Raw genomic sequence first — 14,824 nt, 5'->3', positions numbered from 1 at the left:
CGGTTTGTGGCAAGTTTAATTGAACAAATTATCAAACTCATAAAACAGCAATAAAAATTAAAGTACAATCTCCTGTTGATAAATGGGGCGACAAAATTTCGCCTTGGTTGGACTCTACCCACGCAGAAAGAGAAAACGTTAACGTAACAGGTGGTGAAAATGGGGAGGAGGTGGGAAAGAGATTTCTGGGGATCTGTTCAATCTGATGGCGAGGAGAAGAAGGAAGACTACCTCGGAAAAATTTCTATTTCATAACCACGCTTTATCATTTGCTCTAAGCTCATTGGCTACCTTACGGTTCTATCCGCACCTGGTACGACCCACCTCCACCGGATTATCACGTGAACACCACGCCTCGATATAAATTACATTCTGTCGGGCCATAATGTTTGGTTTTATATCGACGCATGTTCTCATTAAACAAAAGGTGCAGTTAAAGCGCGAGCTTTGTTGAAAACACTGTTACTAGCAGATTTCCCAGAAGCGAGAATAACAGACAACTTTGTTGGAATAAATTTGGCCACGGTTTGTGGCAAGTTTAATTGAACAAATTATCAAACTCATAAAACAGCAATAAAAATTAAAGTACAATCTCCTGTTGATAAATGGGGCGACAAAATTTCGCCACAAGCCACACTATGTGGCTTAAGCCCCAACGAAAAACAAAGCTCGCACTCAACGACGGAAATGGCAATGTAATGAGGTGAGAAGGCGTGCCGAGTCGCAGCCCATTGTCTGACCGACTCCACAGGCATCCCCACCCACTGCGGATAGAACCCAAAAGTGACATATCACTTGAGACCGAAAGATACATGTCTAACGAGTTGCAGCCCAATGACTGACCAACGCAAAAAAGTCTAAGAATAACAACAACTGAAGGCCGTAAACGTTGCTCCCTTGGGACAACGGAAATACATATAGAATAACATAGTCAATAAAGGTAGAACGAACGTGAACACAAAAGAAATAAAATTAAAATCAGGAAAGAAGTGATAATGCAAGCCGAGTCGAGCCCAGTGTCTGACCGACTCAACAGGCATCCAAACTTTGAAAGTAATGTCTAACAAATTCAAAACGGGTAGTGACAGCATTATAGCAGCCCCTGTCTGAACTAACATGCTGTATATAATGGCCATGTTAAAAGGCTTGGCGTGAAAAACCCAATGTGCAAAAATTATTAGTTCGCCTGAAGAACTTCCGACCTCAAATAGACTTTAAAAGCATCGGATTTCCAACAACCCAGAGCACGGATTTGCGCATCAGAATAGCCCCGATCAGCGGCATGACAAGCACCGCCGATACGAAAACTATGACTTTTATAGCGACTGGTGTCTAAACCACAATAAGCTAAGCACCGCTGTAGTTCGATATTGAATTGGTGAGCAGAAATTGGACTCATATCGGCGTGACAAAATAGCGGACCAGAACCATGTCCCCGCAATTGGCAGTATTGAATAAGGGCTTGGACCGGGCAAAATGTGGAAGAAACATCCCGAGTGATTAGAATATCAAATGGACGACGACTAGTGTTGTGCTTATACTCTGAAATCGTAATTTTTTTTTTGTCCATCGTTGGACAAAAGGGTCAGATTACGATACTGGATAACCGTAGGCGCAAATCGGGTGCTCTTGGCAGTCAGTTCTCCGATGCGAAATAAGCCGTAAAACGCCACTAGAAACATCGCCGAAAAAAGAGAACGCTGAAATGCCGAAGAATTAGTAAGGCTAAGGGCACGAACGAGCTGATGCAAAACAGGTCGAGTCACCGGAAGACGGATATCAACAGGATGTCGACGGCTAAGAGCCGTTAACAGTTTTTGAATTAAAAACGATTTCGTAGGGTCTGGGTGGCCTTGTAATTTGTGTACGTAGGAAATAGCTGAAAGATACGAACTAATGGTGGAAAAGGCCAATTTACGAAATGTAAGATAAGAAATAAAAAGAGGAATGCATGCTCGAGGTAGTGGTAAAGGAGGATCTCCGGAATCATAAAAGTGAACGTAAAATTGGCGGAAAACAGTCCACGCACGCTGGTACGTGCGACGCGAGCTGGCTGTCAGAGAGGAGCTTAAGAGACTTCTTGAGTTAGCACCCAATTCTTCGGCATTAGGTTCTCGGGTAGTGGAGTGGGATTTTCGTCGGCTTCTGGAAATATGGCCTTGAAGTTCTCTACCTGGGAACGGGAAATGTAATCGGCGCTAGAATTTTGTAACCCAGGAATATGACGGGCTTGAAAGAAAATATGATGTCTAAGGCAACTTAACACTAGATCTCTTAAGAGCACCATGATGTCCTGGTGTTTCGACGTCTGCTTATTGATAATGTCAACCACTGCGGCATTGTCTGACGAGTTGTCCTGGATTATATCAATCACCTCCGCACTGACAGCGTCATCAAGAGCGCCAGAGGAACCCTGGGGAGACACAGGCAAAACGGCTGGTGGAGGTCTACTGCTTTCGAGAAGAACAGCTAGATTTTCTGGCGAGAAGGCAGTCTTTATGGCTTGAGAGACCACGGCAGATATGGTTGATGAAATGGCGGAAACGTCCAAGGAAACTGTGCCTCGGGTCAAAGAGGTGTCGTCAACACGGACTGGAACGCTCTCGGAAACTGTGGTCACTATGGAGGCTCGAGGTCTTTTGGCTCGTGTTGAAGTTGCAGAAGCCGTGGAAGTCTTAGGGGCGGCACGCTTTTTAGGAGGCATTTCTTACAGAATACAATTGATAATAAAATATGAGAAGGCAGACACAACGCTGGACGTCGGATTACTAAAATAACTGTGACAATGCATGTAACTGTAGCCGCCCGGGATTGTTGTCTGGAAATGAAACAGAATAGATCTTGCGAGGGGCGTTTTTACGAAAGAAAAATCAGGAAAATCACTTCCAAGCCGGCGAGGTAATACGAATCTAATCGAAAGTTAAAAACCAGACCAAACACACAGAAGGCCATTTCTGTCAGGAACAAAAACAAGTGCAAAATCACAAAATGCCAAGTGCATTGGACACACCCCTGGAGGGGGCGATCAATAGTTGTACACTGATAAGGCAAAGTGATTGCACAAAAATAACAAAGCCAAGGCCGTCAATTGCACGGTATGTTATAACCGCGACTTGAACATATGTTTCACGGTATGTTATAACCGCGACTTGAACATATTTTGCACGGTATATTACAACCGCAACTTGAACATATTTTGCACGGTATGTTATAACCGCGACTTGAACATATTTTATCCACCAAGCCACACAGGCAATGAACAACACCATGTGTGAACAATAGGCTAGGCGGGAAACAAAACACATTGGCCTGGCGAACAAATAAAACTGAAATGGCGAGAGAATTGCAAATTGAGAGCAAATTGATGAAGTAGAGCAAACTAATTTTTGGCCTGTACAGACCGCAAGCATCGTAAAACCGCCCCTCTCAAGCTACGAAAAAATTTGTAGTGACCTAAAGAGTTGAGGTGAACGCCGTCCCGTGCTAGAAAGCGTGATTTACAATTCCAAAAGCCTCGGTGTCGCCAATAAACAACGTAAGGGAGCGGCTCCAATACGACCTTTAGATACTTAGTTAATAACTTCACTTGGTTATTAAATAGAGGAGCATCCCTGCGAAAAATCGTCTGGCAAACACAGACCAGCCGCACACCGTATGACTCATATAGCAAACGAGTTAGATCCTCAAGAGCCGAGCCAGTTTCAACGGCGGATAGGGTTGAAAGATCATTTGTACCCAATTGTAAAACAACAATGTCCGGGGCAAAGGACTGAACTATCGTCAAATCATATTGAACAACTTCAGCAATTGTTCTTCCCCCTATGCCATGCCATTTGATACAAAGATCCCCAGGTATGTGTAAGTTTTCCGTAAATTTTTGGTTAAAATTGTGACAAAGAAAATCGTGGAAACGGCGAATAAACGAGTGGCCGAGAACTAAAACACGTGTCTTTGCCATAATAGAAAGCAAAAGAGGGAAATCCAAAATTTGAACCAAATATAAACTAAAGGAGTTTAGATCTCCAATAATTGAGAAAGAAAACAATTAATGAGCTACTTGCCTGAAAAAGGATTTCTTGGCGATCTGTTAAAGAGATTTCTATGGATCTGTTCAATCTGATGGCGAGGAGAAGAAGGAAGACTACCTCGGAAAAATTTCTATTTCATAACCACGCTTTATCATTTGCTCTAAGCTCATTGGCTACCTTACGGTGCTATCCGCACCTGGTACGACCCACCTCCACCGGATTATCACGTGAACACCACGCCTCGATATAAATTACATTCTGTCGGGCCATAATGTTTGGTTTTATTTGTTGTTTATTCAACCATTTAAAATTCCCAGTTGGAAGATATTGTGACATAACCCAACCATAAAGATTGTTTGCATCCAAATACATGAGATATTTACTTGTTTCATTGGGATTCCAATTTTGCATGTATTTGTTGTTGGCTTTACCGTATCTATTGGCTATGTAACTGATTCCTCCACGAAGGCCCTTTTCAACAAATTGATACATATCAATATCCGTAATGAGTTCCAAATTGACTTCAGTCATTTTCAACATTGCATCCCAAGATAATCCCGGAGATGTAAAATAATGACATGGATCCAATCTATAATATTCCAAACATGTTTTCCTGAAATTTTCAAATACATCAGCCAGCAATAAAATATCAGATTTGAGATATAAATCATGGTATTCGCCCATATTTTTCAAATTAAAAGTATTCCAACCATTTTGTGCATGACTGTATTCTTCATCAGTAATATGTGTATTATTCATTTGACTGTAAAATTCATCTTTGGTTGGTAATTGAGTATCATTGAATTTATCAAAATTACTCATATAATCGTACGGATAAACTCCTTTTTGTTTCATTAATTGCAGTTTTTCACCTTTAAAGACTTCATTGGTATATTTGTATGCATCTTCTGGTAGATTCTTTACAAGATTAGCCAATGATTGATTCATAAACTGAAGACTGTCGATAAATACTAAATTATAACCCAACATGAAGGCCATGTATTTCTCCATATTATTTGGGATTACATTAATTTTGTGTTGTCTGGTTTCACCTTTTCTATCCATATAAGTATTGGTCTCAATAATTTTACCAATTTCTTGCATTATAAAATGACTATCATATCCTTTCAAATTATGAAATATTACGGGGATTTTGTCAGTTATTGTAAAATCCCTGTTACGTTGATTATGGGCTGAGCCACGGAATTCGCCATTAATATAACAATGATCTCTGACACGTTTATCTGTTTTCTTGTATTTTTTACCACAAATATGACAAGATGTTGCTTTTTGGAATTTGTCTTCATCTTCTGGAGACATAACTAATGGTTTATTGAATTTGTATTTAATAGTTTGTCTGCAGTATTTGACTTCAGCAAGCATTGCCTCCATGAATTTGTAAACAGCTTTTTCTCCACGATAATATTTTATTGGTTTGGAATATTTGTCATCATAGCAGCAAACAACTTTGTATCCATAACCACAATCAGTGTGTTTTTGATAAGCTTCAGTAAAAGATTGTTGGTTAGATTGATTACAACCATGAATTGGCTCAGTGATTGCTTCAAAATCTGCATAAATCACGAATGGCGCTTGCATTTGTTTATTATAATTTGTGAATTTTATTTTTGAGCCAACCTCAGGCATTTTGATAGCTTGTTCACCATTGATTTCAATACATACTTCCTTATGCTTGGTTAAAACTCGTTCTGATGAAAAACATTGCAAACAATGCATACAAAAATGTTTTCTTTGATGTGATTTGGTTTTGTGGTGCATAAATCGATTAAAATCTTTGATAAGACAGTAATGTTTATTTTCATCATCTGAGATTAGCAATAGATTCATCACATTCTCAAACTTTTCTTTGGACACATAAATTGGATAAGTTTGTTTGTTTTCATAACCGAATACGTTGATGTTAATACTGTTTTGGGCTTCAATTGTGTTGTATTGTTTGACTGAAACTGGAAATTCAATTCCTTGGTAATCCAATTTTTCGACAAATGATTTGTCAGTTTTTTTGATTCTTTGTGGATTGTCATTTCGTGGATTTAAATGTCTAACGTGACACCAACGAAAACATTCATTGTCTCTATTTTGTAGATTGATTATTCCTTTTTGATGATGTTGAAGTTCAGTTGGAAGTTGAATGTAAGAACTTCCAGTAAGAGGCTCATATTTGATAATATTAATGTAATGTCCATTGATTGATTTAATTAACCAAGCTGAACCTTCACTAATCCATTTGTGAATATCATTCATAATTTGTTCAACATTAACATCCAAAGATTCTTGAAAATCATTGGCATTAGTTATTGTTTTTGGTTTACTATTAAAATATCCAATTCTGGAGACAGTTTGGTTTCCTTTTTGTTGTTCAAAATAAATTGTCAAAGTTTCAATAAATTTAATTCCTTTCATTTGAGGTAATAATTGTTTCATAAAATGAGCAATAGCTAATCTGGTTGAACTCATTTGAATCAAAGGATCTGTTTCATTTTTAATTCCAACTTCATAAGATTTTGTATATCCCTTGAATGCTCTTGCAACTTCTGTGATTTGAGTTCTTTGTGTTGAAATCGGAGTCACTTTCTTTTTTCGAGGCATTGGAATTGGACGTCTGGGTATTAATTGATTATCAAATGATACTTTTTTCACTCTGGGTGCAGCTTTGGGTTTATCAGCAAATTGAATCGGAGGTGGAATTATGTTGTTTCTCGGCAAAGGTTGAGCTCCATCTCTAAATTGAACAGGTGGTTTGATGATTGTATTCTCATAATCTTTTACCATTTGTTTGACAGATTGTCTAGGCTTTGGAATTGGAACCATTTTCTTAGTTCGAGGCTTTGGAACCGGTTTTTGTTTAGCGAGTAATAATTCAATTAACTGATTTTTCGTTAATTTGGATAGATTAGATTTATTCATCTTATAATAATACAACATATTATTTTCAAAAGGTGCGTTCAAAGTTTGTGGCAGATTAGCTAATGAATGTTGACTGCCAACAACATTCATGTCAGATATCCGTTGTACATCTGACGGGTACATTCTCTTATTTATTTGTTGAGCCATACGGCCTGTATACTCAACGCATTGAATACACAGGTTGTTTGACAAAAAATTACCAAAATTCAACGTCTGGAAAATGTTCTCGTAAATGTTTTTTGAATGGAAAGTTTCCATTTTCGATTTTTTTCATCATTGAATTGTATTTTTTATCAATTTTTTGTTTCTCATCTTCCGTAAACTCATCATCTGATTCTTTCATTTTAATATCCAATTTGATGGATTCAATGGGTTTATCAGTTGTAATTTCAATCTTTGTTTTATATTTCTTGACTTTATAAGCATGTTTAACATTTTCTGACCGAGTCATTAATTCAAGATTGTCTATACAATTATTTTGTTTATTTGAATCTTTGTGATTAATTTGCATTCCATCAGGAATATCACCTTTAATACATTCAAAAACAAATCGATGGACATCAATAGTTTTTCTTTGTAAACCAATTTGTGATAATGTTATTTTCATATAACCATTTGGCTTTAGATTACCAATTGAAACTCTATTAGTTTTTTTGTTGTATATTTGTCCATATTTATTAGCTCTAAAGTTGGTATAAATATGATGATAATAAAAAACATCACATTTCATTTCAACATTTTGCTTTCATTTATAATTCATTCCCTTTCTTTTCAATCCTTCATATTTCATGTTTTTTTGTCTGGTTACAAGCTCCAAATTTTCAATCGAGTTATTTTGTTTATCACAATTAATATGATGTATTTGATACTTATCTGGTATTAATTGTTGATTGACAGCTTCCCAAATCATTCGATGTGCTTGTTTTCTTGTGCAAAATAATTTATTACGAACAGATATATCAAAATAACCATCTTGTCTTAATCTACCTTGACTTGGTTTCAATGTCTTGCGATTAATAATGTATCCATCTTCTGATCCTGCGTAATTATTATAAATTGGATGAACATAATATGTTTTTCCATCATTAATAATAGTCTTTGATGCTGGAATTGATGAAGATGCATTCTCACCAGCTTGAGAATCCATTTTAGCGTTTTCTGATTTTTCATTTTTTTTCATCTTAATTATTACTATCACTACCTTCTTAAGTGTCTACCAAATTGACTTTGCACCAAAACTGTCTTCCAAAACCACATCATTCATAGTCAAATCAAAATGTTGATTAAATTAGCCTTGTATTCAACATCATTAATCACGATACAGTGGAAAATTAATGTCATCCAAATTGTGACACAACCTATAATACATCTTATTGATAATCTTGTTTTCCGTTCTTGTAAACTCACAATCATTGTCTTCCATTGGTGGAAATTCCATTAATCTATTGACAACTCTCAATTCTTCTTCAGAGTATGAGCTGTTCAAAAATTCTTTTCTGGCTTGATGCATATATTTGATATTTTCAGATGCTGTGACCAACGAAAGATTTTCACTTGAATTGTCTTGGCGGTCACAATTGATGTGATGAATTTGCATTCCAGGTGGAATTATTGATTGATTAACAGCCTCATAGACGAATCGATGAGCGGGGCATGTATTGTTACGTCCCGGAGAAATTATATAATAGCCGTTCTCAGACAAATATCCTTTTCTTGGTTCCAATCTTTTTCGGTTGATTATGTAACCATCATCTGAGGCTCCGTAATTCTCAAATGTTGGATGAATAAAATATGTTTTATCATTATGATCAAATTGGTTGTTCATATAAATTAGATTAGATAATTTTTTTATCCAAATTGGTGTTCAAAAATATTGTATTCGTCATTCAAATCAGCGATTGATGAGTTGGTTGGATTTAATCGATGATTGTTTGTGAGTTGGGGCCAAATTATGTGTCATTTATGAAAAACGAGGATTTAGGTTTTTGAGAAACCGAGGATAAAAATTTAGGTTTTTGAAAAACCGAGGATTTATGTTTTTTGAGTTCATTGTTGAATCAGGTATGAATTCAGTGAAATTTTCAAAAGTGTGCTTATACACCCAAATATCTAACTACTTTTTTTTTTGGTTTATTTTAAATGACGTTTTCTCGTCACTTGACATTGAAATTCATTAAAGCAACTTTCAATTTCCGAGAAAAAGTTAATCCTAACTTCTCCTAAATTGTCTGAATTCCACAAAAAGCTACAAAACTGTACACGCTCATTATAGCTCATTTTCATTACATCTCAACGAAATCTGGGGCTCGAATTTTAAGAGTCTGAACGCCTCGCGCTCGCACTCAAAACAATTTGAAGTCTCGGTCTCGCAATTAAAAAATTCAAAATGTCTTGGAATCGCAAAGAAAAACGCTAGTCTCGCCGTCTCGCAAAGTCTCGCATCTACCATTCGCCACCCCTAGAAGATCAGCGACAGATCGTCGAAGAACAGCGGCAGGTCCTGGAAGATCAGCTGCAGAAAGAGGTTACTTCTTTTTGTATTCTTTCTCCGAAGCCTTCACACGACATCGGAACTCGCGATCGTGATGTAGCTGAAATAGCAGAACGGCTTAAGGAGCTAAACGAGGCCAATGAAAGCAGTCTAACCTATCTATACATCTCGGGGAATCCTGGAAGTGGCAAACCGAAGCTAGCAAGACTTTTGGCTAGACGATTCCTTGACGAAGTTAAATAAATGCCATGTGGTACGCCATTTGTGATGACTCTAAATGCCTCAAGTCCAGATTATGTACTGGAGTCGTATGCCTCCTTTGCTCATCAATTAAGGTGTCCGCAATATTCATTTACAACAAATCCTAGACTCCGAGAATTCGAAAATTGACGAGAAGATAGCTGATCTTAAGATGCTTATTGGCGCAAAAATTACCTTGTACACGTCATGGCTACTCTTGGTTGACAATGTCACTTGTAAGCTTATCTTCTCTGCATGTTCATCTTCCAGACTCTGGCAATGAGGCGTGGGGAAAGGGTCAATTGTTGATTACAACGCAGGACACCGCATCTATTCCCTTACCAAGTTCGTGCATCAATCACATCTCTGTAAGCAAAGATATGAATCACGACGAGGCCAGTTCTTTATTGTCCATGCTTTCTGGCCTTCCCAACAGCAAGCAGGAAAACGAAGTTGCACAAGCATTGGACTACCAACCTCTTGCTTTAGCGAGCGCCGCAACTTTTGTCAAACAGGCTTAGCGGAACAAAGCGTCATCACATTTCGGATGGAAAGAATATCTAAACGTGTTAGGAAAAGGTCAACGGAGAATTACTGAGGAAATTCTCGCCGAAACAAACCTTAGCTACCCAAATTCCATGACCGCAGCCATAGCTCTAGCCGTTGAAAAGGAGATCGGTTCCGACAAAGTTGTGAATCACTTATTCTCTTTACTTTCAATTTGTGCACCCAAACCGTTAAGCGTGGATATTGGAATCAATTACATAAAAACCGTAGATGAAAATAGCAAAGATCTAGATAAAGAATTGATTTGCATGAGACTAAAGAGATGCTCATCACTACTGCTATTTGATGTAGACGAAAATTGTTGCTTCATTCGTGTACACCAGGTTGTACATGATGTAATCAAAACTGCACTAAAGGACAACCCAGAGGATAATAACATAGAAATCATCAATGGGGCTATTGAATCATTCAACCAGTTTATCAACACCCTCCCACAAGAAAGCCCCTCGGCATTGGACACTCTACATGTCGTCCCGCATTTAAAAAGTTTAATTTTTATGATTGATGATGTGTTTTCAAGGGGAACCCCATTTCAAGTTCATGCTAAATATATTTCAGGCAATTTTTATCGAGTGAACTTTGAAGCATTTGGCAGGATATGTGGAAGGCACTGTGAATTTAACAGTGCAAAAATGTACCACGAATACGCACTTGCTCTTAAGCTGGAACAACTAGGAAGTACCGATCTCGAAGTTGCATTGAGTTACAATAACTTAAGTTTAATTCACAAAGGCTTAGGCGACCCTGAGCAGGCCAAGGAGTTTCAGCAACGTTCTCTATCCATTGCACTTGAGAAGCTTGGTGCCGAACATATAATTGTTGCAACGAGTTACAATAACTTAGGTTTAATTCACCAAGACTTAGGCGACCTTGAGCAGGCCAAGGAGTGTCATCAACGTGCTTTAACCATTAGAATTAAGAAGCTTGGTGCCGAACATATTGATGTTGCAACGAGTTACAATAACTTAGGTTGAATTCATCAAGACTTAGGCGACCTTACAAAGGCTAAGGAGTGTCATCAACGTGCTCTATCTACTTATCTCGAGAAGCTTGGTGCCGAACATATTAATGTTGCAACGAGTTACAATAACTTAGGTGTAATTCACCAAAAGTTAGGCGACCTTAACCAGGCCAAGGAGTGTCATCAACGGGCTCTATCTACCTATCTCGAGAAGCTTGGTGCCGAACATATTGATGTTGCAAAGAGTTACAATAACTTAGGAATAACTCACCAAGACTTAGGTGACCTTGAGCAGGCTAAGGAGTGTCATCAACGTGCTCTAACCATTAGACTTGAGAAGCTTGGTGCCGAACATACTGATGTTGCAACGAGTTACAATAACTTAGGTGTAATCCACCGACACTTAGGAAACCTTCAGCAGGCCAAGGAGTATCATCAACGTGCTCTAACCGTTAAACTTGAAGAGCTTGGTGCGGAACATATTGATGTTGCAATGAGTTACGATAACTTAGGTGTAATTCACCAAGACTTAGGCGACCTTGAGCAGGCCAAGGAGTTTCATCAACGCACTCTAACCATTGGTCTGGAAAAGCTTGGTGCTGAAGATATTAATGTTGCAACGAGTTTTAATAACTTAGGTGAAACTTACCGACAACTAGGTAACCTTGAGCAGGGTAGGGAGTGTCATCAACGTGCTCTAACCATTACACTTAAGAAGCTTGGTGCCGAACATATTAATGTTGCAACGAATTATAATAACTTAGGTGAAATTCACCGACAACTAGGTGACCTTGAGCAGGGTAGGGAGTGTCATCAACGTGCTCTAACCATTACACTTAAGAAGCTTGATGCCGAACATATTAATGTTGCAAGGAGTTACAATAACTTAGGTTTAATTCACCAAGACTTAGGCGACCTTGAGCAGGCAAAGGAGTATCAGCAACGTGCTCTAACCATTAGACTTACGAAGCATGGTGCCGAACATATTAGTGTTGCAAGGAGTTACAATAACTTAGGTTTAATTCACCAAGATTTAGGCGACCTTGAGCAGGCTAAGGAGTATCATCAACGTGCTCTAACCATTAAACTTGAGAGACTTGGCGCCGAACATATTGATGTTGCAACGAGTTACAATAACTTAGGTGTAACTCACCAAGACTTAGGCGACCTTGAGCAGGCTAAGGAGTATCATAAACGTGCTCTTACCATTAGACTTGAGAAGCTTGGTGCCGAACATATTGATGTTGCAATGAGTTACAATAACTTAGGTTTAATCCACCGAGACTTAGGCGACCTTGAGCAGGCTAAGGAGTGTTATCAACGTGCTCTAACCATTAGACTTGAGAAGCTTGGCGCCGAACATATTAAAGTTGCAACGAGTTACGATAACTTAGGTGTGATACACCAAGGCTTAGGCGACCTTGAGCAGGCTAAGGAGTGCCATCAACGTGCTCTAACCATTAGACTTGAGAAGCTTGGTGCCGAACATATTGATGTTGCAGCGAGTTACAATAACTTAGGTGAACTTCACCGATAGTTAGGCGACCTTGAGCAGGCCAAGGAGTGTCATCAACGTGTTCTAACCATTAGACTTGAAGATGCAACGAGTTACAATAACTGAGGTTTAATTCACCAAGAGTAAGGCAACCTTAAACAGACTAAGGAGTGTCGTCAATGTGCTCTAAGTGCCTATGTGCCGAACAGCTGGTTGCCGAACATACTAATTTCGTAAGGCGAGTTACAACAACTTAGGTGAAATTTACCAGCACTTAGGTCCCATAGCTAACTTGCTTGAGATGGAAGTTCACTGTTGCAGAATCCAGAACTTTTGACTAAATAAGCATTTCCATATCAACTTTCCGTGAATACGAAAGTAATCTAACACTGATAAATAATGGTAATTGAACTGAGTGGAGTGCAATTTGGCCTGAAATCATACGCGTGATTTTAAAATCGAATGAGCGCGCAGCGTGAGTTCGATGTGAAATCACAAGCATGATGTCAGACCAAAATTGCACGACACAAAGTTCAATTACCACTTTATTACACCTATTTTGAAAGCACAGCGTTTTATTGTCAATATTACATTCTATTTTTGTTACTTCATTTTCATTTTGATGGGCTAAAGAAAGGATGCTATTTAGATAAAAAATGGTGCAATTTAGGAATAAATCGCACTGTTGAGAGCCAATCAGATTGCAAGGATCACCAGTGATTTCAAAATGAGTGTAATAAATAATTTTATAAGGAATAGAAGGGGCATATAAAAAATTAGCCAGCATGTAAATTGCCAGGCTCATGTCTAAAACGGAGGAGGAAGGGAGGGGGGAGGGAGGCACTTCTATGGCCGCTTGACTTTCGAAGGATTTGTAAGAGTATTAGGGGCTGTTTTCTTGGAAGGAGGAAGATCCGAGAAGGCGGAAAAACTTTTCGTTTGCTTTACATGCAGAAATTTCGGCCGAAGTGGTTACCAAGTGGACAAGGAAAAGAAGAAGAACTGTCAGCCTTGAGCAGCTGAACGCCCGGCTGCCGCCATGTTTGTTCTTTTTGTCCCTAGTACTAGGATCGTCCGAGCGAAAGTAGTTTACATGGTGCTAGGATCTCCCTATCTCTCAGCCAAGTGCAACTTTTTGCATGTAAACTGAATAGAGAAAACATTTGGCGCTAAGATGATCCGCCCTCAGGATCTTCCTCCCTCCTTGTAAACAGCCCCTTACTCAGTAATATAATATCATTTTTTTGTAGGGACTTATAGTAGAAACATTGTTTGGATAGCAAGGCCTAGTCATCTCCACTAACGAGAAGGCCACAAAATAATTATAAATTTTGGTACAATTCTTCGTCGTCTTCGGCCAAACAACAACATGAAATTGCCGAATTTAGGTTTGTAGAGAACGTGAGCACATGACGGTAAACTTCAGTTTTAATCTCTGTCTTAACTTGAACGCCGTTCCCACCAGTTTTGTTTCTGGATAGTTTGGCTAGAATGTAGGAGTTGAGCGAATTGGAATAACATAACATAACATAACATAACATAACATAACATAACATAACATAACATAACATAACATAACATAACATAACATAACATAACATAACATAACATAACATAACATAACATAACATAACATAACATAACATAACATAACATAACATAACATAACATAACATAACATAACATAACAGTTAGTTTCCCAAGGGACCATACATTAAGTGCTTTGTTATATATTTAGACTTGCCCTTCAACAAACCGTTTGTTTACTTTCATTTCATTTCTGGTTGCAACATTTTCCCTATTCTTTACTTGGGAACCTACATGCGTTTGAGAACATGTGACCAAAAGGCGTCTGAGATAGCTTAACCGTTTAAGCCCCAACAGTGATCAGCAGCAAATTTCTCCTTGTAATATCAATGCTTATTCAACTCCTGAGGTCATGAGAATTGAGGATATGATCACCCAAGGTGAATTTTCTTGATAATTTCATAACTTCTCCCCACAGTCCCTGTTGTTTCCGAGTTTAAAATGTTATTCAATGTAATAAACCAAGGAAAGGACAAACAATAAAAGAAACAGGTCAGGAAATAGTTGTTTTGCAAATTTTATTGCAC

General features: G+C 38.2%; 1 protein-coding gene and 1 pseudogene across 1 annotated transcript in view; one reads left to right on the top strand and one right to left on the bottom strand.

The window, feature by feature from the left end:
• The window catches only part of LOC146460202 (uncharacterized), a 32,490-nt gene extending 17,692 nt beyond the window's left edge, over positions 1-14,798 (top strand). The window contains exon 2 of the mRNA XM_085088550.1: positions 9,427-14,798. Coding sequence (XP_084944676.1) covers positions 11,709-12,752 — 1,044 coding nt within the window. The 5' untranslated portion in view covers positions 9,427-11,708 and the 3' untranslated portion in view covers positions 12,753-14,798. The remainder of the gene's footprint in view (positions 1-9,426) is intronic.
• LOC146460203 (uncharacterized) lies at positions 1,178-2,704 on the bottom strand (annotated as a pseudogene).
• Positions 14,799-14,824: the final 26 nt, after the last annotated feature.

Source organism: Pavona decussata, unplaced genomic scaffold (genome assembly GCF_977016875.1).
Source record: "Pavona decussata unplaced genomic scaffold, jaPavDecu1.1 SCAFFOLD_214, whole genome shotgun sequence".
Classification (NCBI taxonomy): Eukaryota; Metazoa; Cnidaria; class Anthozoa; order Scleractinia; family Agariciidae; genus Pavona; species Pavona decussata.
This window is presented reverse-complemented; position numbering and strand designations above follow the sequence as displayed.